General features: G+C 35.3%; 4 protein-coding genes, 1 long non-coding RNA gene and 1 pseudogene across 11 annotated transcripts; 2 read left to right on the top strand and 4 right to left on the bottom strand.

Moving 5' to 3' along the window:
• Positions 1-77: 77 nt before the first annotated feature.
• LOC125852875 (uncharacterized) lies at positions 78-627 on the top strand. Its single transcript, XR_007445079.1, has 4 exons — positions 78-164; positions 248-305; positions 428-497; positions 570-627. It is a non-coding gene; the product is annotated as an uncharacterized LOC125852875 (long non-coding RNA).
• Positions 628-1,576: 949 nt separating this feature from the next.
• On the top strand, positions 1,577-3,502 carry LOC125852848 (telomere repeat-binding factor 1-like). Of its 5 annotated transcripts, none has more exons than XM_049532531.1 (7): positions 1,597-1,616; positions 1,720-1,848; positions 1,969-2,002; positions 2,077-2,294; positions 2,602-2,686; positions 3,124-3,194; positions 3,315-3,502. In XM_049532531.1, exons 3-7 carry the CDS (start codon positions 1,997-1,999, stop codon positions 3,400-3,402), a joined length of 468 nt encoding a protein of 155 aa, XP_049388488.1. In that variant the 5' UTR covers positions 1,597-1,616; positions 1,720-1,848; positions 1,969-1,996; the 3' UTR covers positions 3,403-3,502. The 5 variants fall into 5 exon arrangements, 3 of the variants coding, with proteins under 3 accessions (XP_049388503.1, XP_049388488.1, XP_049388496.1); XM_049532539.1 differs by having other exon boundaries at positions 1,949-2,002; XM_049532546.1 differs by lacking the exon at positions 1,969-2,002 and having other exon boundaries at positions 1,584-1,616.
• Positions 3,503-3,826: 324 nt separating this feature from the next.
• LOC125848551 (uncharacterized) lies at positions 3,827-5,465 on the bottom strand (annotated as a pseudogene).
• Positions 5,466-6,151: 686 nt separating this feature from the next.
• Positions 6,152-20,011, bottom strand: LOC125853749 (dolichyl-diphosphooligosaccharide--protein glycosyltransferase 48 kDa subunit). Of its 3 annotated transcripts, none has more exons than XM_049533486.1 (13): positions 19,610-20,011; positions 19,301-19,437; positions 18,797-18,922; positions 16,294-16,347; positions 16,085-16,198; positions 15,435-15,490; positions 15,313-15,354; positions 14,620-14,695; positions 14,368-14,439; positions 14,146-14,271; positions 13,957-14,061; positions 12,870-12,953; positions 6,152-6,333 (listed from the first exon to the last, which is right to left on the bottom strand). In XM_049533486.1, exons 1-13 carry the CDS (start codon positions 19,872-19,874, stop codon positions 6,286-6,288), a joined length of 1,305 nt encoding a protein of 434 aa, XP_049389443.1. In that variant the 5' UTR covers positions 19,875-20,011; the 3' UTR covers positions 6,152-6,285. The 3 variants fall into 3 exon arrangements, with proteins under 3 accessions (XP_049389443.1, XP_049389444.1, XP_049389442.1); XM_049533487.1 differs by lacking the exon at positions 12,870-12,953 and adding an exon at positions 6,932-7,015 and having other exon boundaries at positions 6,213-6,333; XM_049533485.1 differs by lacking the exon at positions 6,152-6,333 and adding an exon at positions 11,970-12,222.
• LOC125853750 (probable NAD(P)H dehydrogenase (quinone) FQR1-like 1) lies at positions 6,278-23,835 on the bottom strand. The gene is made up of 5 exons (XM_049533488.1): positions 23,586-23,835; positions 9,651-10,190; positions 8,175-8,416; positions 6,932-7,015; positions 6,278-6,333 (listed from the first exon to the last, which is right to left on the bottom strand). The coding sequence occupies exons 2-4, from the start codon at positions 10,148-10,150 to the stop codon at positions 6,990-6,992; spliced, it is 768 nt and encodes a 255-aa protein (XP_049389445.1). The 5' UTR covers positions 10,151-10,190; positions 23,586-23,835; the 3' UTR covers positions 6,278-6,333; positions 6,932-6,989.
• LOC125853752 (probable NAD(P)H dehydrogenase (quinone) FQR1-like 2) lies at positions 21,122-23,592 on the bottom strand. Its single transcript, XM_049533489.1, has 2 exons — positions 23,052-23,592; positions 21,122-21,798 (listed from the first exon to the last, which is right to left on the bottom strand). Exons 1-2 carry the CDS (start codon positions 23,543-23,545, stop codon positions 21,531-21,533), a joined length of 762 nt encoding a protein of 253 aa, XP_049389446.1. The 5' UTR covers positions 23,546-23,592; the 3' UTR covers positions 21,122-21,530.
• Positions 23,836-23,897: the final 62 nt, after the last annotated feature.

The raw sequence follows: 23,897 nt of genomic DNA, 5'->3' as shown, positions 1-23,897 counted from the left end.
GCCAAACGGATATCGTAAGTACAGTTTTTTGAGATTTAGTTGGTAGTATCCATTAGGATAGGTATAAAACTACTAACTTGGTCTTTGTTATTGCCATTGTTTACAGAACGGCAAGTGTTGGTACCTCGGAGTTGATGATTGTAGACAAAATGTTGGTACAACAGGTAATTCTGTATAAGCCTACCGGATACATGAATTGACTGTTGTTTGCTAATAAGGAAATTTCTTGGGATTTTTCTTTTTGCAGTCATTGTTCGTGATGTATTTTACAACCAGCCAGTTAGAAGGAAGCAAATGCTCTCCAAGTACTTATAGTTTTCTCACAATTCAAATAAATGAAAAGTATTGATTTACATACTTTACTTCTAAAGTTGTACTCTGACCTGGTTGATCTTTTGGTTTGCATATATGATCCGGAAGCCCGAAGAACGTCTTGCATTCTCTGAAAGAGTCTCTTCTCTTGCACATCCTCTCCTTCAAATTATTGAGATTGAAAGGTCCGTCTTTGTTACACCAGCTAACCTATGGATATACTGTCTGGTTTCTTAAAGTTTGCCATTTGTGAGCAGTGAGAATGACCTGTGTTGCAGACGTGCTTCTCTTTCTCCATGTCTACTATTGTCCAGTGAAGCTCTTCTATGAATTCTTATGTTCCTTTGTTTGCTACTTCTTATGATGAGGGCATATGTTTTACATGAAAATTGATACTATTTTTTCTCCTCTTAGTATGACACTCCCCTTCTAGCATCATTATTATTATTTTTTCAAGTGAATATTCTTTTATCACAACTCTAGTTCTTTTTTCCATGAGATTTACTTCCTTATAGGACTGTTCTTTTGATGTTTGTTATTCTTATAAGTTGTGTACTACTAGTTTGAACTTTAATCTAGTTTCCACTTTCCGCCAGGTATCTGTTGCTATAAGCATTGGGACCTGCTATGTCAAGGTGGATGACAAAGGTAAGTATTAGTTTCTTTGACATTAATCTAATGCATTTTGATATGCAGAAAGTTCTACTGAATTTTATTATTTTACTTCATCACCTGAAGTCGTCGTTTTTATTTGAAGGATCTGGAGTCACGAGATGGACTGGTGCTGATGGGAGAAAGATGTGGTAATCTTTTTGCAAAACGTTGAACTGACGTCATCTTTTCTATTGTATTGATGCTGCTGTACATAATTTATTTTGCCTGACAACTAGGATGTTCATAACTTTGAATGGTTGTTGTAGTCTATAGGATTGCATGTATTACTCTACTGCTATAGGATTGCATGCATTACTCGACTGATAGGCTCTTTGACTGTTTGTGTTCATTAGTGTCTTTTTACAGACGTCCTTTTATTTATTATTTTGTGTTTTTTACTTGTAATTGGGAAAAGTGGTAAGTCTGTACACACCACAAAATATTGATGCTTACACTTTGGTTTTGCGTTTATTAGAAGATGTTCATGTACATCGCTTTGCTAGTTCTCAATCAAATATATTAGTTACTCGCACAACCTGATGTTTCTCTGTTCAGGCCAAGTGTGAAAATGAATCTTCTTAACATCTGAAATAGCAAATTACAAGGTCAAGGGGAGTGCACAAGTACACGCGATGGGGAGTCAAAAGAAGGTCAACCATTCCTGCCTTTTGTTATGCTTCCTTCTCATCGTCATTTTAACTATGGTTTCGTATGCTTGCTTTACAACGACGACATCAAAATACTGCCATTCAGATGATATGCATGCTTTCCCAGCAAGCTTTGGCCTTAAAGGAGAGACTCTGAGCTCTATTTCTGATGTTTCTTTGTTGGAATTGTTACCAAAACTCACGGGAGGCCAAATGGATATCGTAAGCTTTGAAGGTAAAGTTCTTTTGAGTTTTAGTAAATAGTATCCATTAGGATAGGTATCAAACTACTATAGATCTAAAGGTAGAATTTCCCTTTTCTCCATTTCTTTTAGGATAAAGTTTTCTTTTGCAGAGAGGAAGCTTTGGTGTCATTCGAATTGATGAAGGTCACATATCTTTTTTTTTCCTCTTAGCGATGTATTTATGCATGATATGTTAATTTGTCTTTGTTGTTGTTCAGGACAAGTGGAGGAACATGAGTGTGATGACAAACGGCTGTGGTTCTAGAGAGAAAGCAAGGTTGGCTCTCAAAAGAATGAATCAAGCCCGTAAACAGGATAAGAGGTCTTTATCTATCTCCACTAAGGCTAAAAGTGATGAGGAAATGGCTGAAGCAAGGCTAGCTACTACTTCTAGTGATTCTCCACAGATTCGTGGGTCAAAAAGATCTATCATAAGGTTAAACCTTGCTCATTACTTGTTACAGCATGACTCAAGTTGTAGCCTTATACATTTGCTTCTGCTCGCGGATTTAGTTAAATGTTGTCTTCTGCATGATCTCATACTTCTATAGTTCTAATTATTTTCACATTCTACCCATGTTATTTCCAAGTAATAATTCGTATTTTGTTTTTAGCATTCTGACTGGTAGATGGATAAAAGTTGTCGTAGCCTTACAATAAGTTTGTTATGTTCCAGTTTTTTGTCTTACTTTTTGCTGGAAGGACGACTATCTCTAAGTGTTGCTGCTTTACTACTATTATAGATTGGAAAATCTTATAATGGAGGCTATAAGCAACTTGAAGGTGCCGGGTGGTTCCAACAAGACTACTATAGCAACGTACATAGAGGTACTCATCTTCTTGTTGAGCTTAATGTCCGAAAAGTAAGACAATTTAGAGCAGTACTGCTTAGTTAAATTGCACTATATTCTGTCATAGGGCCTCTTAACACGTTTGGAATTTTGAAGTCTTGCTTGTCATGCCATCAATAACATTCTGAATGGTGTTTGCTCTTGGTGCTTCTTGCTAATTCAAGTATGAGTTCTTCTGGAACTCATTTGTTAATAGGTTTTAGTTCTTACCTTGTACAGTTAATTTTTTAAGCAGTTTGCAACAGTATCAACTGCATAAGATTATAGGAGTCTAATTTTTTCAACTACTTTTTGAGTATGGATGGGTCCTGGTTTAGTATCCTGTTCAGTATGAACTGAATGCTACCTTCTATGACTGTAACATTAATATGATGGTGCTATATTGACTATTTTTTCCTCTGTGTTTGATCTTAGTTCTCTAGAGAGGCCGAAGCTGATGCTGAAGCTGCAATGAAAGCACTACAAGGGGAAGCACCCCAACGATGGTAAGATATTTGTACAATATCCGGTCAGTTACTTGGTTTTTCTTGATTGCGTTTTGGTTGTACTAGAAAAAATCGTTATTTTTTTCATTTAATTATAAACCGACTAAATTGATCTGCCAGGAGTCGAACCCGGGTCTATTGCTTAAAAGGCAATTATCCTAACCGTAGGACTACAAATGCTTGCCTATTGTACATTCTCAAGGCATAAATATTATCTGTACTATCTAAAGACTACTCTTCCAACCTATTCATTATGAATCTTCATGTATTTGGGTCAAGTTTTACATTTAAAAAAAAGAAATTGAAATCACAATTTGGGATTCCAAATTACGATTTTTCTTTTTGTTGAGAGTTTCAAATTTCAAATAATGATCTCAAATAAACAAAGCAAGTTAAATATAAAGTGACAAACTTTAACTAACTTCTTATTAACTCTATATTATATTTGACAGAATAAGAAATAAATTTATAAATTTCAATCCACAAGCCCATGCCGGAAAAGAAAGAAACTTAAAAGGCTAAGCAATATAAGCTTTTGAAGTACAATTGGTCCTTCTTGTCTAACTAAGACTAATTTATTCACTTCAACAAAAAAAAAAAACTACTACAATACATAAGAGAGAGTAGAGAGATCAATTCTCTGTCAGTTCACAATGGATCCAAATATGATTTAAAAGCTCTTTTTGTTGCGTTTTATCCGTACAATTGTCTTTCAATACTTTGAAAGCGACATCTTCCAAAGAATAGTAAGTATAGTCGTTACAAGTGTTGAAAGTGGGGAAGAAAACTGCATTATCCACATTTACGTTCATACCACAAACACCAACAGACGAGGCTTCGCTAGTGAAAAAAAGCCAATTTTTGACGTGTTTTACTAATCTGACTATTAGATTCCGTCCAAAGTCTAGTTCATAAACATGAACATCATGTTGTGGTGCCACAACCACGGAATGTAGCACATTTTGATCCTGTTGAACTAAAAACAAACGGCAAGAACCAGAAATAGGAGGTGAATATTGTTGAGAAAGTTTATGGATAACCCAGTAAGGGGTTCCGTTTCCGTCACTAAAGAAGCCAAATACACCAACATCACCGTGTTGGCCTATGACATAAAATTCTTCACCAAAGTAGACTGGACTAGAACATGAAAGTAGGAAAGGCACCTCATTGTCTGTTGTGATGCTAGTCCATTTATCATCCCCTTGACTCAAATATGAAATCCTAACTTGAAACAAGTTTAAGAAAGCTATAAAAAAGATAAGAATTAGTTGGAGAAGCTGAGAATGACATAGTGTCGCAGAAATAGTTGTCTGTTTTTTGTGGGAGATGGATTATTTGCTTCCCAGGCGAAAGTAAGAAGAGAGACTTTCCCCTAGACACAAGAAGCCATCCATCTTTAGCATACCGAATTTCACAGCCTACTAAGTCATTGTTGGTCATATAACAGTTGAAATTTCTAAAGGGATTATAGAAGGTGCACAAACCATCCTTTTGGTTTAGAGATAGAAGCCACATGGAGTCTTGATTGATCAACCACTTTCCAACGTAATGGAGGAGCAACGGATCTCCATAATTTACACACCAAGCGGAAACTCATGTATGCTTCTTGAGAAAGTAGATAACGAGAAATTTCCCTTTGAAGGTCTAGAGAAAGATGGATGCAAATGTTGCTGTCTACAGGCACGGATGGACACTTTTTCAACTTGTCGCCTCCAGTACTACTAGTGTTATGTTGAATATTGGCCCCTCCTGACCATAAATCAAAATAAATCAAATGTTATGAACAATATTCACAAACATTTATGATAGATGAAATATCTAAATTAATTACCTGACGAATAGAGGAACTGAATTGTGAGGGATAAAAACACGAAATTGCTTAGTGGTTGACAAGCTTTGATCGCCAATGTGGAAGGGCATATAAAGTGCTGTTATGTGTGAAATAGACATGGTTTTTTTCTTGAGGCAGAGATGAACAAGTTGCAGCGGAGAATCGTCTACATAGAAAAATAATAAATCCGTCCAAATTGAATAGTCTGTTGAATTGATTTGTTTCAAAGTCGGCCTCCCAAACTTCAAAGACGGAAGGTGATCCGAATTTTCGTTGAACTAGAAACAATTGGTCTTGCCAAGTTACCAAGTGTCTGTGTCGATTGAGAGGAGTGGCATCTGTTGGTGCCCTGAATGTGACAGGAGACAGACTAGTAGTTATTTCAGGGATCATTTGTATTATGCCTAGTTTCCCTTTCTGGAACAAAGTGCATATTTTCTCACCATTACAGAAGGCGACCAACCTGCTATTTTTATAAAGTCTTACCTTTTTATAATAAGGAGGACCGCAAATACGGCTCTTCATTGAAGAAGAGGGAGACGTTGCACAAGTATTCATCCTTGTTGAGAAAATATTCATGCGTTGAAGGGGAAACTACATACTTGATCAGCTTTTTTGTCCATTCATCGTAGTGGTAATGAGAATAAGGGAGCTTGAATTTGGTATGGTATTTGAAGTGCCAAACAAAACATTCCGTCCGGTCAATGAAAAAACCCCAATCGTCCAAACGAGCCAAGCAATATCTACCCTTCTTGTTAACATCAATTTTTTCCTTGGAAGTGATTGATGAATAGTAGTTCATCTTTTATTCACACTTTGAGTCGTAATAACCCAATTCTCACATCCTTGACTCAATTCATATACTAGTTGTTTCCTAGTACAACTACCTTTAGGGAAACCTATGTATTTTTTTTATTACTTGGACACGTCAAACGTATGTATGTTTAGCCAAAAAAAATAAATAAAGCTTTTATTTTTTTTACTTTAATTAGGATTCCTACTACATTTTTACTTTCTTTTTTTGCCAAATATAATGACAGCATTTATTTTCCAAAAAATTAAGGCAATTTTTTTTCCTTTGCCAATATAATACTCCTTCAGGCACGGCAGTACTTGATATGCTAAATACTTACACTGCAACAATACTATCAATTCGATAACCTTTGCACAATTAACCCAAAAATACCATAAGTAATAAAATGTAAGAAACGGGAGCAACTTGAACTTGATTCTTCATAATTCCAGCCGTCTTTGCAGCTACTACTTGTGGCACAGATATACCAAGGAGAAGAGGAAGAAACCACCCATCTACCATACAAACAAAACGGAATCATACAAAATATTCTTGTAGATGAACAACCAAACTATATCTTAAATAGCACTTCCTTTTTAATATCCTGTGATAGAAAAGAGGTACGAAATAATCCAACAGATCAGATCATAAAATAAGAAGACTAAACGTTGTCATCATATCGCGTGCATGTTTCATTTGACTCCCCCCTCTTCCAACTCTAAACATTTTAAGAGGAGGATCCAACAAATACTTAACAGATTCTAGGTTTCCAAATAAAATCTTGTAAAATTAATTTGTAATCTAAAGACGACTCAAGAGATACTTCCACAATAGGACACCAACTGCAACAAATTTTCTGTATCCTCAGTCTCCTGATATAACTAAGCAGAATTTACCACCATATCTGTACCTTTTAGGTGTTAGAAGTTTGATAAATACGCTCATCAAATCAGATAATAAGACTCCTTATACTCTAAGTCTCGACAACTTGAGGAGGAATTGTCTACACAGAAAGCAGGGGTTGGAACTACATATAGTACATTAAAAATATGCTGATGGTAAATCAATTGTAATGCGTAACAAAGAGATAGAGAGAGAGAGAGAGAGAAGTACCATAGAAAAGGATGTTCCATAATAAGGAAAAACAGCAGTTATAAATCTCTCATATTCATTATGTCTGAAGGGTCGAACAGGAATCTGCAAGTAAAAAGATTCCCCATATTAATGCAAACAACTATATAAGGTGTCGTCAACCACCTCTTTATTATATTATTCATTATTGAATTTCGGAAGATGACATATTTAAGACCAATTAAATGCAAAAGTCGTTTTCTTGCACTTCAAAGATAAAGCAATATTAGACTGTCGCCATTATTAAAAAAAAAAAAAACTTAACGCAATAAGGAGAGCATAGGCGTCGATGCCTTTCATAAATATATCTCTTAAACGAGTATCTTTTATGAACAGCAGGTCACTGACGAACAACGACTATATTCACTGCTTTCATCCAACAATGTCTGGGAACTAGAGCAACAAAACAAATTATGAAACAAGACAAAGTGCAGATATACAACAAATTTCGTGATGACTAAAAAAAGAAAAAAAAAATGTTTACAGGATAAGGTGTGTGCTGCTTCTACATATATATTTGAGTAAATGACAACAGACTAGCATGTAAACTATATGTTTGTGTTAAAACAATTGTTAAATTTAAATTTCAATTAACATTTTGTGCGAAATCAACATGCTTTTTTCATGATATTGATTTGGAGCTAAATTCCTTTTTCTGTCAAATTTTTGAAAAATGGAACACAAATCATAGTTTATGTATACTTTATAGTACATCAAATTCCATCCTTTCCTTCCCCAAACCCATGGTAGGATCTAAGATCAAATTAATAAATGAAAAAAACATTACCTTCTGAGGACACACAGATTTTGATACATTCGTTTAGGAAATGTTTTTAGGAATGGACAAAAATTACATGTAGGATGTTTCTAAAGCAAAAAGCATAAAATTACAATTCTACTATATGGAAGATCTTAAGTTTACTAATGTGTCATACTTTTGAAGGGCATCCACACCCTTGCCGTTCTCACCCCTAACAGAACTCCAACCTGAAGTATAACATAAGGTAATTTTAAAGTAAAGTGAAAAGTAGAGGGGTAAATTGAAACCTTATCATCCTGTTCACTTTAGAGCTCTGTTGAAGGCAAAGACAGATATAAAGACGACTCATTAACGACAAAGGTATGAATGACCCCAAAGTATAACTTAAAATTAAGACATTTCATATAGTAGAGGGGAAAATTTGGACATTTTTCAATTTCTAAGACCGCCGAGAGCTGGGATTACCAGGTCGTAAGGAATGGTGCTGAGACAATCTTTTAACTGTCATTGCCATGTACTTGCCCTGGTGCTCGGCCAGTGCCAACTCTGGTTCACTAGGTTCCCTGCTACCATCTCCAGAGAAAGTTCCTGCTCCATATGGAGAACCTCCAATTATTGAATCCATTCTAAACATTCCTGCTCCAAACGTGTATCCTATTGGAACATAGAGCATCCCATGGTGAGCTAATTGAGTGACTGCTGTCCAGCTGCGATATAAAAAATGAAACATTTCAATATGGTCCACTGGATTTCATTAGCAGATTGTCGTCGACCAAGCTTTGTCCTTCAATAATTGGTTGCATGATTAATATTGGAAGAAGGATATAAGTGGATCATCAGAAAGAAGAAAATAGAACAGAAGATAAAGGATATAGAGATAGCATAAGAGTACAACTATAGTCCTTCATAGACTATGTTAGTCTGTGGATAAAATGTCCTGTTTAAGGATTCTGCGACAACACATACAAGCAAGCCATTTTCATAAAATAACTAATCACAATCCAATTCATCCAAGATTTGAAGTTCATCTATTAGCATGAATGCATGATGACTTCCCAAGGTTGCAAAACCAGTAAGATCAATAACAAAAGTGACCTATTAGCCCGAGGAAGTTACTACAATAATAACAATTTTTTTGAATTAGTATACCTCTAAAATGACTTCTGAGCAAATATGGTTGGAATGACAGTAGATGATGCACCTATGGAGTAGTGGCTATAGCTACAGATCTCTATCACTATAATGGATAGTTTTCATAGCAGTCAACCAGTTTGCTAACTGAGATTTTGTACTGACAATTGTAAAGTGTTCTTGATGCCTTATATACCTATTACAATAAAATCTGACTGCAAGATACTTCAAGTCCCTTAGGCCTGTTGGAAAATCAAATTTCTTAAAGTACTTAATTGTTGGAGATCAATCAGAAACAGTACTTTTGGGTCTCTAGAGCCTTCGTCCTCAATGATTTTTTGCATATCGTTGAGATGACAGGATTCCTTTAATATAATCAGTACCAGTTAAACTGATCACTAGTTGAAGGCAATCCTTTGGATGCTATTAAGACTACATACAATTTTTGTAAGGCTGACGAAAGGATTTTTCAGACCAGTTACTAGTATGCACTCTCATCAATTGTTATGGACTTAGATTCTGCTAGTGCTCTCCGTTTCTTCTGTCTCTTCATTGGCAACTACAACTAGGTGAAGCAATTATCTGAAGGGTATCTATCAATTTGCTTACGTAGAACTTTGCACATTTCTCCTCTTTTTTGGTTTACATATATGTCACATACACCTTAGTCATTGTCCAAATGCATTAAGATCCAACTGAAAGTTGCAATTATCTCACACACAGTGATCAGTGATCAGACATCATCGATGACATAAAAGAAACGATTAATAGTATAAACACAAGTAAATGAATAACAGAAGACAGACTTACGCGGTGGTCTCCTGCCCACCTCCTTGTGTACCAGTACTGACAAAGAACCCTGCAGGCAATCCAGCAAGCTTTTGTTCTCTCCACATCTTCCCCGTCGAGTCAAAAAATGCCTTCATCTGAGCTGCCATACATCCATATCTTGTAGGAAATCCAAACAAGAATCCATCAGCTTCCATCAGCTCATCCACAGATATCACTGGAATCTCATCATTTTTTGGGGGGGCTTTCATTCGTTCCAAAACATCTGGTGCCAAAATTTCAGGAACCATATACAAAACCCCTTCAACACCTTCAATACCATCAACCCCTTTTTTCAGCCTTCTAGCTAATGTTTCAACATGTCCATACATTGAATAAAACACAATGAATATTCTCAACTTCTTGGACCCTTCTGCTTCTGACCCTGTTCCTGTTATATCAGTTTGACTCACTGGTCTCTCTGCTGGTTCATTTATAGGAAACTTGTTCTTTGTTGGCATACAACCCCCTCCTTTACCCATTGAGCTGAATTTAATCAAGAAATCCAAAATTATCACAACCCTTTATCTCAAAATTTTCAACTTTTTCCAAATAGGTTGTGAGCAATTCTTGAATTGAGAATTTAATAGGGAGCTTTAGCTATTTTAGATTATCACAAGCAGAGTTGACCAGAAGTCCTCAACTGTTTTTGGAACTTTCTACTAGAAGCTTCGCTGGCAAGTTCTAATTTACTGCCAACCTCAAAGTGAGTTCCACGATTCAAATGATTTTGACAGAATTATACTGAAGAAACAAATGTTTCATAAAGATCTGACTGAAGAAACAAAGAAATTTCAATAAGCAATTTTCTGGATCTTGAAATTATTGCCGTCATGAGAAGTGGCTGAACACCATCCAACTTGCCTTGTGTTGTGTTATTCCGATTAAGCCCCTTCCTTCTTCTATACACACTACTTCTTGTCAAAACAGGCCGGCCCAACTCCAATTTTTCAGAGGTAAGAAATTTAATGGACTGGGTCCGCCTTAAAATATCCAATACTAAAAGGCTTCTGGGCTCCTTTTTTTTTGAATAATTTCTCTATGTTAAGTTTTTAATACTTATAACAAATTTATATCAAAGTATATAGAATTTGTAAGTTTTAATATTTTTAATCAAAATTTAAATATGCATAACTAAAAATCACAATTTAGAATTTATTAATTTTTGATGGACTAAAAATGCTATTAACCCTTTAAATAAGTATGAAATCATCAAAAGCGCAAATTATAAGTTATTGAAGTACAATTGCTCCTTCTTATCTAACTAAGGGTCCGTTTGACCATGTGATATGAAATTATGACTATGTGGCAAAGCAAGCGTTTATTTAAGTTCAGTTAGTCAATTAAATGAGAGTTATTAAGACTGACAATAGTTTGGGGGTGAACTAATAATTCACCTAACGATAAAAATGTACTAATTTTGAAAAAATATAAATAAAATGAAAAAATAATTTAGTAAATAATAAATTATTAAAAATATACTAACCTAACCTTTATGTATACCAAGAAATAAGAAAAAAATTACATAACTTTGTAGATTACAAAAGAATTTAAACTAAGTATAATATAAGGTAGTACTATTTAAAAGCTATAAATATGTAACCTAAATTATTATTAACAGTCAAATAACAAACTAAAAGGAAAACTGAACAAACAATTTAAGATCGCTTACACTGAGATTTGATCTTGGTATGAGAACAGGTAAATGAACCCAGTAACCACTGAGCCACGCTTCTTGATTGTATTTAGTGGATTCATTTTAGATATACAACTTTACAATGAATTTGTACATATAAATAGCAAAAATTAAAAAATGACAAAGTGGGTTCAATTGAACTCTCTTGAACCAATGTAGGTCTGCCCTGCATATAGTACCATCTTATCCCGTCTACTCTTCTGATTTATTCTTTTTGTCCTAATTTATGACCGTGTTTAACTAGATAAAACATTTAAGAAGTTTTTTCTTTTAATATATAGTCTAAATAAGTTATAAATATTTGTATGCAGGGGCAGACCCGCATACAAATATAACATTGTATATAAAGATCAAATTTTGGTTTAATAAATATATATGCAAGTATTGACATCTCTTGACACAAGTTAAAAATCTAGTCTAATGGTTAAGGTGTTGTGAAAATTCCTTGAGGTTGATCATCTTATTGATGGGTATAACGAAAATTTTAAAATTAAACTAGTAATTTTCAATTAAGCTAAATTATTTGATAACCTTTGCACAATTAACCCAAAAATATCGCAAGTAATAAAATGAAAGAAACGGGAGCAACTTGCCAAGACCAAAAATTCCTTGGGAATTGTATGCATAAAATTATCAGTGGATGTAATTTCAAATACAAGTTCCCAATAATCCATTGTTGCTAAACAAAATAAAACTACCTTTTTCCGTTCCAAGAAACACTACATCCTCTATTTTATAACTTTAAAAGTTAGACCATCAAATACAAAATCTGCACTTGATTCTTCATAATTCCAGCAGTCTTTGCAGCTACTACTTGTGGTACAGATATACCAAGGAGAAGAGGAAGAAACCACCCATCTATCATACAAACAAAACAGAATCATACAAAATATTCTTGTAGATGAACAAACAACCAAACAATATCTTAAATAGCACTTCCTTTTTAATATCCCGTGATAGAAAAGAGGTACGAAATAATCCAACAGATCAGATCATAAAATAAGAAGACTAAACGTTGTCATCATATCGCCTGTGTGTTTCATTTGACTCCCCCCTCTTCCAACTCTAAACATTTTAAGAGGAGCATCAAACAAATACTTAACAGACAGTACATATTTCAGAATCTCTAGATTTTTCTAGGTTTCCAAATAAAATCTTGTAAAATTAATTTGTAATCTAAGACTCCTCAAGAGATACTTTCACAATAGGACACCAACTGCAACAAATTTTCAGTATCCTCAGTTTCCTGATATAACTAAGCAGAATTTACCACCATATCTGTACTTTTTAGGTGTTAAAAGTTTGATAAATACCCTCATTAAATCAGATAACAAGACTCCTTATACTCTAAGTCTTGACGACTTGGGGAGGAATTGTCTACAGAGAAAGAAGGGGTTGGAACTACATATAGTACATTAAAAATATGCTGATGGTAAATCAATTGTAATGCGTAACAAAGAGTTAGATAGAGAGAGAGAGAAAGAAAGAGTGGGGGAGAGAAGTACCATAGAGAAGGATGCTCCATAATAAGGAAAAGCAGCTGTTATAAATCTCTCATATTCATTATGTCTGAAGGGTCGAACAGGAATCTGCAAGTAAAAAGATTCCCCATATTAATTCAAATAACTAAATAAGGTGTCGTCAACCACATCCTTTATTATATTATTCATTATTGAATTTCAGAAGATGACATAGTTAAGACCAATTATATGCAAAAGTCGTTTTCTTGCACTTCAAAGCTAAAGCAATATTAGACTGTCACCATTATTTAAAAAAAAAAAAAAAAAAACTAAAGCAATAAGGAGAGCACAGGCGTCAATGGCTTTCATAAATATATATCTTAAATGAGTATCTTTTATGAACAGCAGGTCACTGAGGAACAACGACTATATTCACTGCTTTCACCAACAATGTCTGGGAACTAGAGAAGCAAAACAAATGATGAAACAAGACAAAGTGCAGCTATACAACAAACTTCGTGATAACTAAAAAAAGAAAAAAAAGAATGTTTTCATAATAACGTGCGTTGCTTCTACATATACATTTGAGTAAATGACAACAGACTAGCGCGTGTTCTAAAGAGTATTAGAAGTTATTTATCATGTTGTAATTTTATTTTATTTTGATGACAAGGGAAACCCGCAGCCACTACCCTTTGGGTGCGCACAGGGTAAAACCCTCGCTCCTATGCAATAGCTCGCAAACCACGTAGGAGAGGTAACCCGCACTAGGCAAGCCCGGTGCGACGAGCTCGACCCAGAAGGCAAACCCCTTGCTTTCGCTGGCAAGGGGTTTCGAACTTGAGACCTCCAACATGGAAGTCCCAAGCCCAAACCACTGGGTCACCCCGAAGGGTTATCATGTTGTAATTCTCTCACCAAATAAGTGGGAAAGCAAAAGTCCTAGATAAATTTGTGTCCAGAAAGTGACTGATACAGCATATATATTAGCTCTTCACTACAAAATCTGTAAAACATGAAAATAACGACTACACCTACCTCTTCTAACAATTAACCAGCTTAAAGTATGATAACAAAATTTTTAAAGATACCTCCATAAGAGATGGTGCCTGTAGATTTCGAAAGAACATACCTGTTTTGCAAGGCTCAAGCTTGTGACTCCTAATTTCTCGTACTCAACCTTAAACTGGAATACTCCATAAACATCTGGAACCTTGAATGATGTATAATAAACACCCTATAGAAAATGAAATTAGAAATATTAATCCAAGTGCTAAAACAATTCCTACCATAAGTTAATTCTGAAGCACTTAAAGAGTACCTTCTGATCAGTTGACATGGTTTTCAGAACGTACGGGCTCATCATGTAAAACTGAACTTGAACATCATCTGCAACATAAGGTTCCCAACTTGTTCCAGACCATTCATAAATCTCAAGAGAATATTCCTTGGATCAAAATCTCAGTTTCAGTACACATCCAAAACCATTAAGTAAACATAATATAAGATTGATAGATTATTCAAACTTGCAGTGTAGTAGTACCAGATCATCATTGATTCTGTATATAGAAGGTTCATCTGCCTCCCCAACTTTGTGATGTCTTACATTCACAGCCTATATATGAAAGTGTATAGACATAAATTCCCAATTCACATATTGAGAACAGCAAATATGGATAGTGAAATGCAGCCAATTGAAGTGCATTTCTTTTATGACTACAAGAATGCCCAAAGTAAAATATTAAAATAAAGAAGTAAGTGGATATGAATTAAGAACTTATATCTGATACTGCACCTTGAGATGGCCTCTTTCATGGAAGACCCACTTGCTAATTTCAGTCACAAACTGCTCATTACCAGATTTCTCATGGCTGTGATCATGGGATAAATTTATGGTCAATCAAGTCAGAAAGCATAAACAATACAAAATTGAGTTGTACTTTACGTGGAAGAGGACAGGAAGAGGCACAATTAGCTTCAAGATATTGCTTCTCTAGCAGCATTAAGTGAAAACAAAGAAATTGAGAAAAGAAATCAAATCACATCAAATTACACATACTGTTCAAACTAAAATTGTGTGGATCCGCATAATTGAAAACCTTACAATACATTGAAGAGTATACCAAGTAGAAAACCTTACAATACATTCTAGTTATTACAACAACGAAAGAACTCCCAACATCCAACAAATATTTTTGGTTAGTGGACTTCTTTCTGGTAGTCAAAACTCAAAACAGGAAATACAGATCCATAATCAGGATGCCAATAGTTGAGAAACCTTTTCCCAGGTGATGGATACATTACTGACATATCAATGATGTTCTTAGCAGCTTCAGTCTTAGAGAAGTCCAACCAATACCAAGGCTTTTAATTTTTGTTTTCTTTTTCATTTTCTAAGTCAATTCATGCTGAGGCTTCCACACACATCAGACTCAAGGTACTATCATGTCAAACAAACAGAAGCAACAGAGTAACTACGAGTGCTTACTTGATTGTGCTTCCAGCCTTTTGCACCCCAGATCTGAAGAATCTGGACATGAGAAAAAGGCTTGTCAATTTGAGCAATTCAGATTAGATATTACTCCATCTAAAGCCTCAAAAGTTACTTACCGATTGCTAAACATGCTTAAGGAGCCAGATATAAGAACTCGAGCATTATTTCTTGCCTGCAATTGGAAACAATTGTCATTGATTTTTTTTTGGGCGTGTTGTTGATCTTATTTTAAACATCATTTAATTGTTCAGTAACAAAAGGAAGGACGGCGATGGGCCAGGGGTAGCATTATGAGGCAACGATTGTCAGCAAAGTATGCAGTCTTTACATATGAAAATTGCCACGATACGTCATCACCAGAGTGACCAGATCAAATAAATTTCATCTAAATGTGATCTAGCTACTGCAAAAGGTATAACATCTATTGCCTATACCTTTCCAACAACAATAACATACCCAGTGTAAGCACATAGATGGGATCTGGGGAGTGTAGAGTGTAAACCTTACCCCTACCTCGTGGAGGTAGAGAGGCGTTTCTACTTACACCTTTCCATCTTCCCTTTTTCTTTATTCTTTTAAAAAAGTAAATTATGATTCTTTTTCTGCTTAACTTCTATGCAAGCATCCCTGCATGGCTTCATTATCTTAAAAAGCTAAACAGCACCGGTTGAACAACTTTTGAGGTTCAAGGTCAATAATCTGAATGAATGTAGAAATTTAAGAAAATAATTAGGAATATTAATAGGTCACATATTAGATGAACCACCTGCACAACTGAAACAAGACTGATTGCAGATCCAGTTAGTGTTGGTGGAGTTGATAATTTGGATTTAGGATTAGCTGAATACGCTGAAGGCGAAGCTGAGAGAACTTTCAGCACCTGCAAGCATGATGGATGCACCCTTTGACATTAAATAACTATACAGAATGTACTTCACACACATGTATGTCCAGAAAGAACTTGCTGAAACTTACCAAGCTATTAGCCGGATTTACAGAGTGGCCAATCCCCTTGAAGAGTACAGGAGCCTGGATTTATATAACAGAAATATGTATTAGAAACATGCTGCTCCATTACAGCAGGACTCAAGAGCTGTATCATCCGATACACAATCACGTCAGTGTAAAAAATGAAAAAGGTAACTGGGGAAGTTTGTGCATACAAAGTTTATGACCCAATGCCAATATCAAAATAACACCATAGATGCCTCAAAAATGGACATTGTAAAACTAAAAAGGTCTATGTTAGGAGATTATAGAACAGACCATGTTCAAGTAAGACCACCTCAAAAATTGCACATTGTTTTATGAGGGCTTTGGCCAAATAGGTTCCTTATTGCATCAATTCGAGCTTGCTTGATCTATTCCATCGCGACCTTATCCTATTACTGCATAATCTTTTTTCTGACATCATGATTTGCCTTCATTGTCATGATTCATGAACTAATTTTAATTGAAAACTTGAGGTTAAATATATACCTGATAAATATAGTGCACTTGATTCTATGTCAAGCTTATTAATCAATACAAGAAAATAAAAAAATTTGAAGATAAATTCACAAGCCTTTGTTTATTGGCTTTAAATATGGCAAGAGTAGATAAAGTTCCATTGGTCTAATTTGGTACCTCAGGTTAGATTCTGACTCCTATTTGATACACATATGATAAGATACAGGAGATCCTGACAGCTGAGAATCTGCCTCATTAGCACTTATGTTGGTTCTGTTGAAAGAGAGAAATATGAGAGCTTTTGAATTTGAAGGGTATAGAATGGCCACATACATTTGGGATAGCCTCTCAAATTTAGTTTCTCTCAGGTTCACCCTTGAGGTTCTAGTTTATATATATAGAAGATTTGGTGTCATTCACAGTGAATTATACTATGTTATAGATTCTCTACTCTTTGGTGAACTGTTGGTTTATGTGAGATTTTCCTATTATTATTTATAAGAGATAATGGAAAAATCTCCAGCATTAATCAATTTCTTCACCTTAGAATGAGAGTTTCCTATTATTAATCAATTTATTTACCTTCTAAAAAAGGATACATGACAATCCTTGTGTTATTTACAAAAGCAGCTACCTCAAAAAGAGAGCACAATAGAGCTTACAATGAGCATGAAGAAATTACTGTATACTTATTGATCGTTTCAGTTGCTACACCATATCGATTACTCAAGATCATTGGTCTTTATCCAGACTTTATAAAGAGAAGGTGAACACTCTTGAGGGAGTTAAACTTCAGTTTCCTCCCTTCCCCATCCCTATCCCATAGACAGATCAATAAAGAACCTTCTTCTATGTGTACTAATAATGATCTGGTTCCAGATCCTTCCTCAGAACTTCACTGAAGAATTTTGAACTTGTATCTCTAATTGAAGGTCTAGTATAAGTTTATTCATGTGGCTAAGCACTCTACCGCTTGAATAATAATCTGTTCCTTTATTATCAGCAAAATAGAGCACCCTTGTTCAAGAATAATATACTGAACAAGAGTGGTATACAGCTAAAGAATACTCAAATTGTGGTACTTTCTGCAATTTGAGTCACTATTTCAATGACTTCCCTATGTGGATTAGCATATATACAAGCTACAACAAACAATTGCAAGGATACAATCCAACGAACATGGCAAATACACAAATGAACAAAGAGAATAAGAGAAACAATTGCAAAATGCTAAGTGTCACATAAGATGTGCTAGGGAAGTAAAAAGCCTAAATAATAAAGGTTTCTAAAATCTTTAAGAAATTAGTGAGTGAAATGACAGTGGTTGGTTGAATGTATCAGCTTTATAGAGTTTTCACAGCTTATTAGTGTAGATACGATTCCAAAATGGGAGGTTGAAAGCAAAAAATTAATGGATGCTACCCATGTTGGGAGGAAAGAAACAACTCTTTTGCAATGCAAACAAACATTGCTACATGTTGAGAGAGTTTCGGCCATTCTCTTGTGGGACAGGACAATCCAATTGATCTCTAAAATTGCTACATGTTATGAAATATCAGTATTTCTACAAAAGGCATCAACAGAATACATTGATAAATAAGTTAAAAAATCCTTTTTATAGGCGATAGCTCCAGAAAGACAAACTGCTAATTATTTCTTTCAATCTCAAGGGAAAGATGATCACAACAAACTCGTTCAAACCTTTCCAGTTAAATTATAGATATAGCATCTTCATAAGAGATCACACTGGTTGGAAGGTTCGACACGTTTGATGTTGGTTCTTCCCCACTTGGGCATGTAGTATGTTCCTACAGTTGGGCCATCAGCCCTTAAGAGCGGTATGCGAATTGGGTTCTAGGGTCTATTTTTGATCTCTCGTACTTACAGATCCCCCCCCCCCCCCAAAAAAAAAATAGGAATGGAGGGCCACACTTATGCGCTAATATTTTATGATCACGTTGATTCCATGATTAAATAGAAGAGTAGACTCAAAAATCATGATTATTATAGATGAAATATAGTGCTTTACCTTGATCTTTTCTTTGCCCAAGATTACATCAGATTGAATGAAATCATCACCAGCAATTAAGGTATGGTCCCCTTCTGTATCTGAAACTGCAAAGCTTGTATGATCAATGACCATAGCTGACTGATCCTATTATGTAGAACATAAAGAGTAGAAAAACATTAGTCAGCATGTCATGCTTAACTTTAGAGGAGTATGAGTATACTTATCACAAAGATGCAATCACCCATAAGAATGAAAGTGATTGATAGGGGTTCAGAAAATCAAAAAAATTATGTTCATCATTTGCTTTTAGAACATGGGTCCAAATTAGCAACATCATTAGTAACCAAAGAAAATCCCATCGAATTCACTTCACCACAGTGAAAATGTTAAGCAAAGGGTTTCTGTATGCAATATGAATCATTCACTTAAAACACAAGTCTTTTTAGTATGAAATGGGCCTAATAGGTAAAGTTGTGTGATTGATTGAATAAAAATATAAGTAACAGAAACGTTTTCTGTTACCTCATCAAAATCAACCCCACACTCAGTAGCAATCTCTCTAATTAGATCAGATGCAGATGCATCAGCCGCAAGGATCAAATCATGGCCAGAATCAACAAAGTCCAGAATAGCTGCCGCATTAAGAGATCCACCTAAACCTTAAAAAAGACGAAAAAAAAAAAAAGGAACGACATTATTAATCTACCTAAAACACCCAAAAAATTAACCCATTTCGATCTATCCCTTCGCATCGGGTTCACTGGAAACCACTGCATTCAGCTCGGATCTATACACATATGTAACATAAAGAAATCTGGCATGGAGACTTACTATCAATGGTAGGTGAGAAGAGAATTAAGGCGTCATATAAATACTGTCCGTATCTCTGTAACGCGATCTTGGGATCATCGGCGAGTTTGAAATCAAGATCGAAACCACGGGTTTGTAGAGACTGGAAGTAGAGAGAATGTGAAGATTTGATGGATAAATCATCCAGCAAAACCAAGATTTTCCGATCTGTTGGGTTTTCAGGGGAAAATGCATTGCCAAGAACCGCAAGAAGAAGGAAACTGAGGATTACTGGCGCTCGAGACATGTTGAAAATGCTCGCAAGCCACTAGGGTTTAGCGAGATTTGAAGCTTAAAGATCCCTTCACTTCACTTCAGAGTTGACGAGAGTTTTTCAGTCTTCGACCAAGTGATAAGAAGAAGTTTACAGTTCAGGTAAAACGAAAGGTAATTGCATCCACAATAAATTATGGTTAATCACTCAACTTTCGCTTTATTGCACCAAAGTCACGAAACTATTTTTTGGTAAAGAAAAACTCACTCGACTTTTTTATAGACGCAGTTTTACCCCAATTTTTTTAATGTAAAAGTTTCGTTTTAGAGTTTAGACCTCGGGCATCGACTAAAAACAGTATGTACAATATAGTAGCAAAAAAGTCATGTCAGATACAATGAAGAACAGTAACAACGATAAATAATAGGATAATTAAAATAGTAAAAGTGTAATAATAACAATACTAAAAAATGAACTAGACAACTCTCGGCCTACTAACCTTCTATCTTAATCCTCGATCTATTGATTTTTCTATCCAGAATTGTGCTATTGGTAGGCTACAGGCGAGGCATGTCTTATCTAATCAGCTCTTCCTAAGACTTCTTCGACTTACCTCTATCACTCGTTAAACCCACTATAACCCGTGTCTCACACCTGTTTATAGAACATTTGTGAATTATTTCTTCGCATGATCGAATAATCTAAGCCTCGTCCTCATTTTTTTCTCACCAATATGTCACAAGGATGAAACAAAAGAGACATGACATAATCACAATATTGTTTCTCTCATATTTAGGCAAATTTATGTGACTTTTTAATCAAATAAAATTTATTTATTAGTGACTTTTAATGATATTTACGCAAAGTTAAGTGGCATTTTTGTTATAAAATGTAGTTTAGTAGCTTTAGTTCAATAAAATAAAATTGGGTTGATCGCCAATTCACGAATAGAGGTAGAAGTCTAAATATAAATTCAGCATATTTTAATAATATTTGTTCAAACTATGTATTTGTGTTAAAAAATCCAGTAAATATGAAGTTTAATTATTAGCATTTGAAATTGACGTTCAACGCGAAATCAATATGCTTATCTAAATGCTTTATTTTCTCCGGATCACAAAAGACTCCTCAAAACAAGACAGGCCAAAACATATAGAAAATGGAACACAAATCATAGCTTATACTTCATAGTACATCAAATTCCATCATCCCCTCCCCTAACCCATTGTAAAATCTAAAATCAAATTAATAAATGAAAGAAAACATTACCTTCTAAGTTCTAAGGGCACACAAATTTTGATACATTCAGTTTAGGAAATGTTTTTAGGAATGGACAAAAATTACATGTAGGGTGTTTCTAAACCAAAAAGGGTAAAATTACAATTCTACTAAATGAAAGAACTTGAGTTTACTAATGTGTTATACTTTTGAAGGGCATCCACACCCTTGCCGTTCTCGCCCTTAACGAAACTCCAACCTGAAGTATAACGGAAGGTAATTTTAAAGTATAGTGAAAAGTAGAGGGGTAAATTGAAACCTTATCATCCGGTTCACTTTGGAGCTCTGTTAAAGGCAAAGACAGATACAAAGACGATTTCTTAACGACAAAGGTATGAATGGCCCCAAAGTATAACTAAAAATTAAGACATTTCATATAGTAGAGGGGTAAATTTGGACATTTTTCAATTTCTAAAAACGTCGGGAGCTGGCATTATCAGGTGGTAAGGAATAGTGCTGAGCCAATCTTTTAACTGTCATTGCCATGTACTTGCCCTGGTGCTCAGCCAGCGCCAACTCTGGTTCACTAGGTTCCCTGCTACCATCTCCAGAGAAAGTTCCTGCTCCATATGGAGAACCTCCTCTTATTGAATCCATTCTAAACATTCCTGCTCCAAATGTGTATCCTATTGGAACATAGAGCATCCCATGGTGAGCTAACTGAGTGACTGCTGTCCAGCTGCAAATACGAAAAATGGAACATTTCAAAATGGTGATTTCGTTAGCAGATTATCGTTGACCAAGCTTTGTCCCCCAATTGGTTGCACGATTAATATTGGAACAAGGATATAAGTGGATCATCAGAAAGAAGAAAATAGAACAGAAGATAAAGGATATAGAGATTGCATAAGAGTACATTTGTAGTCCTTCATAAACTATAAAAGTCTGTGGATAAAATGTCATGTTTAAGGATTCTACGACAACACATACGAGCAAAGCCATTTTCATAAATAAACTAGTCACCATCCTATTCATCCAAGATTTGAAGTTCATCCATTAGCATGAATGCATGATGACTTCCCAAGGTTGCAAAACCAACAAGATCAATAGCAAAAGAGACCTATTAGCCCAAGGAAGTTACTACACTACAATAATAGTAACAATTCTTTATTATTAGCATACCTCTAAAATGACTTCCGAGCAAATATGGTCGGAATGACAATAGATGATGCACCTATGAAGTAGTGGCTACTGGCTACAGCTACAGATCTCTGTCACTATAATGGATAGTTATCATAGCAGACAACCAGTTTGCTAAATGAGATTCAATGCTGACAATTGTTAAGTGTTCTTGAGGCCTTAATTACCTATTACAGAAAAATCTTACTGCAAGATACTTTCCCTTAGGCCTGTTGGAAAATCAAATTCCTTAAAAGTATTTTAATTGTTGGAAGATCAATCAGAAACAGTATTTTTGGGTCTCTAGAGCCTTCTTCCTCAATGATACCTTGCAAATCATTGAGATGAAGGGATTCCTTTAACTCAATCAGTACAGTTAAACGGATCAACAGTTAAAGGCAATCCTTTGGATGCTATGGAGAGCTACAGCCTTCATACAATTTTGTAGGGCTGGCAAAATGATTTTTCAGACTAGTCACTAGTATGCACTCTTATCAGTTAAGTTGTGGACTTAGATTCTGCTAGTGTTATCCGTTTCTTCTGTCTATTCATTTGCAACTACAACTAGGTGAAGCAATTATCTGAAGGGTATCTATCAATTTGCTTACGTAGAACTTTGTCATATTACTCTCCTCTTTTTTGGTTTACATATATGTCACATACACATTAGTCATTGCCCAAATGCATTAACATCCAACTGAAAGTTGCAATTAGCTCACACACAGTGATCACTGATCAGACATCACCGATGACATAAAAAGAAACGATTAATAGTATAAACACAAGTAAATGGATGACAGAAGACAGACTTACGCGGTGGTCTCCTGCCCACCTCCTTGTGTACCAGTACTGACAAAGAACCCTGCAGGCAATCCAGCAAGCTTTTGTTCTCTCCACAACTTCCCCGTCGAGTCAAAAAATGCCTTCATCTGAGCTGCCATACATCCATATCTTGTAGGAAATCCAAACAAGAATCCATCAGCTTCCATAAGCTCATCCACGGATATCACTGGAATCTCATCATTTTTTGGGGGGACTTTCATTTGTTCCAAAACATCTGGTGCTAAAGTTTCAGGAACCATATACAGAACCCCTTCAACACCTTCAATCCCATCTACCCCTTTTTTCATCCTTCTAGCTAATCTTTCAATATGTCCATACATTGAATAAAACACAATGAATATTCTCAACTTCTTGGACCTTTCTGCTTCTGACCCTGTTATATCAGTTTGACTCACTGGTCTCTCTGCTGATTCATTTATAGGAAACTTGTTCTTGCTTGACATACAACCCCCTCCTTTACCCATTTAGCTGAATTTAATCAAGAAATCCAAAATTATCACAAACCTTTATCTCAAAGTTTTCAACTTTTTCTTCAGGTGGGACTTTTTCCGAATAGGTTGTGAGCAATTCTTGAATTGAGAATTTAATAGGGACTTTTAGCTCTTTTAGATTATGTTGATTCTTGGATTATCACAAGCAGAGTTGACCAGAAGTCCTTAGCTACGTTGGAACTTTCTAATAGAAGCTTCGCTGGCAAGTTCTAATTTGCTGCCAACCTCAAAGTGGATTCCACGATTCAAATGAGTTTGACAGAATTATACTCTGCTGACAAATAACTTTACATAGTTGATAGTACTATTCATCTTTTATTACGAC

The sequence above is a fragment of the Solanum stenotomum genome, chromosome 1 (assembly GCF_019186545.1).
Source record: "Solanum stenotomum isolate F172 chromosome 1, ASM1918654v1, whole genome shotgun sequence".
Classification (NCBI taxonomy): domain Eukaryota; kingdom Viridiplantae; phylum Streptophyta; class Magnoliopsida; order Solanales; family Solanaceae; genus Solanum; species Solanum stenotomum.
The sequence above is the reverse complement of the archived record's forward strand: the minus strand, read 5'-3'. Positions and strand labels throughout refer to the sequence as shown.

Excerpts from the sequence above, each read along its gene's own strand:
- LOC125853750 (XM_049533488.1), bottom strand. The coding sequence starts at position 10,150 with ATGGGTAAAGGAGGGGGTTGTATGCCAACAAAGAACAAGTTTCCTATA. Across the intron at positions 8,417-9,650 it reads GGTGGGCAGGAGACCACCGC|CTGGACAGCAGTCACTCAAT; the intron begins GTAAGTCTGTCT and ends TTTATATCGCAG. Across the intron at positions 7,016-8,174 it reads GCACCATTCCTTACGACCTG|ATTCCTGTTCGACCCTTCAG; the intron begins GTAATCCCAGCT and ends TTTTACTTGCAG.
- LOC125853749 (XM_049533486.1), bottom strand. The coding sequence starts at position 19,874 with ATGTCTCGAGCGCCAGTAATCCTCAGTTTCCTTCTTCTTGCGGTTCTT. Across the intron at positions 14,272-14,367 it reads ACAGAATCAATGATGATCTG|GAATATTCTCTTGAGATTTA; the intron begins GTACTACTACAC and ends TTTTGATCCAAG. Across the intron at positions 6,334-12,869 it reads ATGGAGCATCCTTCTCTATG|ATGGGTGGTTTCTTCCTCTT; the intron begins GTACTTCTCTCC and ends TTTGTATGGTAG.
- LOC125853752 (XM_049533489.1), bottom strand. The coding sequence starts at position 23,545 with ATGGGTAAAGGAGGGGGTTGTATGTCAAGCAAGAACAAGTTTCCTATA. Across the intron at positions 21,799-23,051 it reads GGTGGGCAGGAGACCACCGC|CTGGACAGCAGTCACTCAGT; the intron begins GTAAGTCTGTCT and ends TCGTATTTGCAG.
- LOC125852848 (XM_049532531.1), top strand. Across the intron at positions 2,295-2,601 it reads TCAAAAAGATCTATCATAAG|ATTGGAAAATCTTATAATGG; the intron begins GTTAAACCTTGC and ends CTACTATTATAG. Across the intron at positions 3,195-3,314 it reads GGGGAAGCACCCCAACGATG|GAGTCGAACCCGGGTCTATT; the intron begins GTAAGATATTTG and ends TTGATCTGCCAG.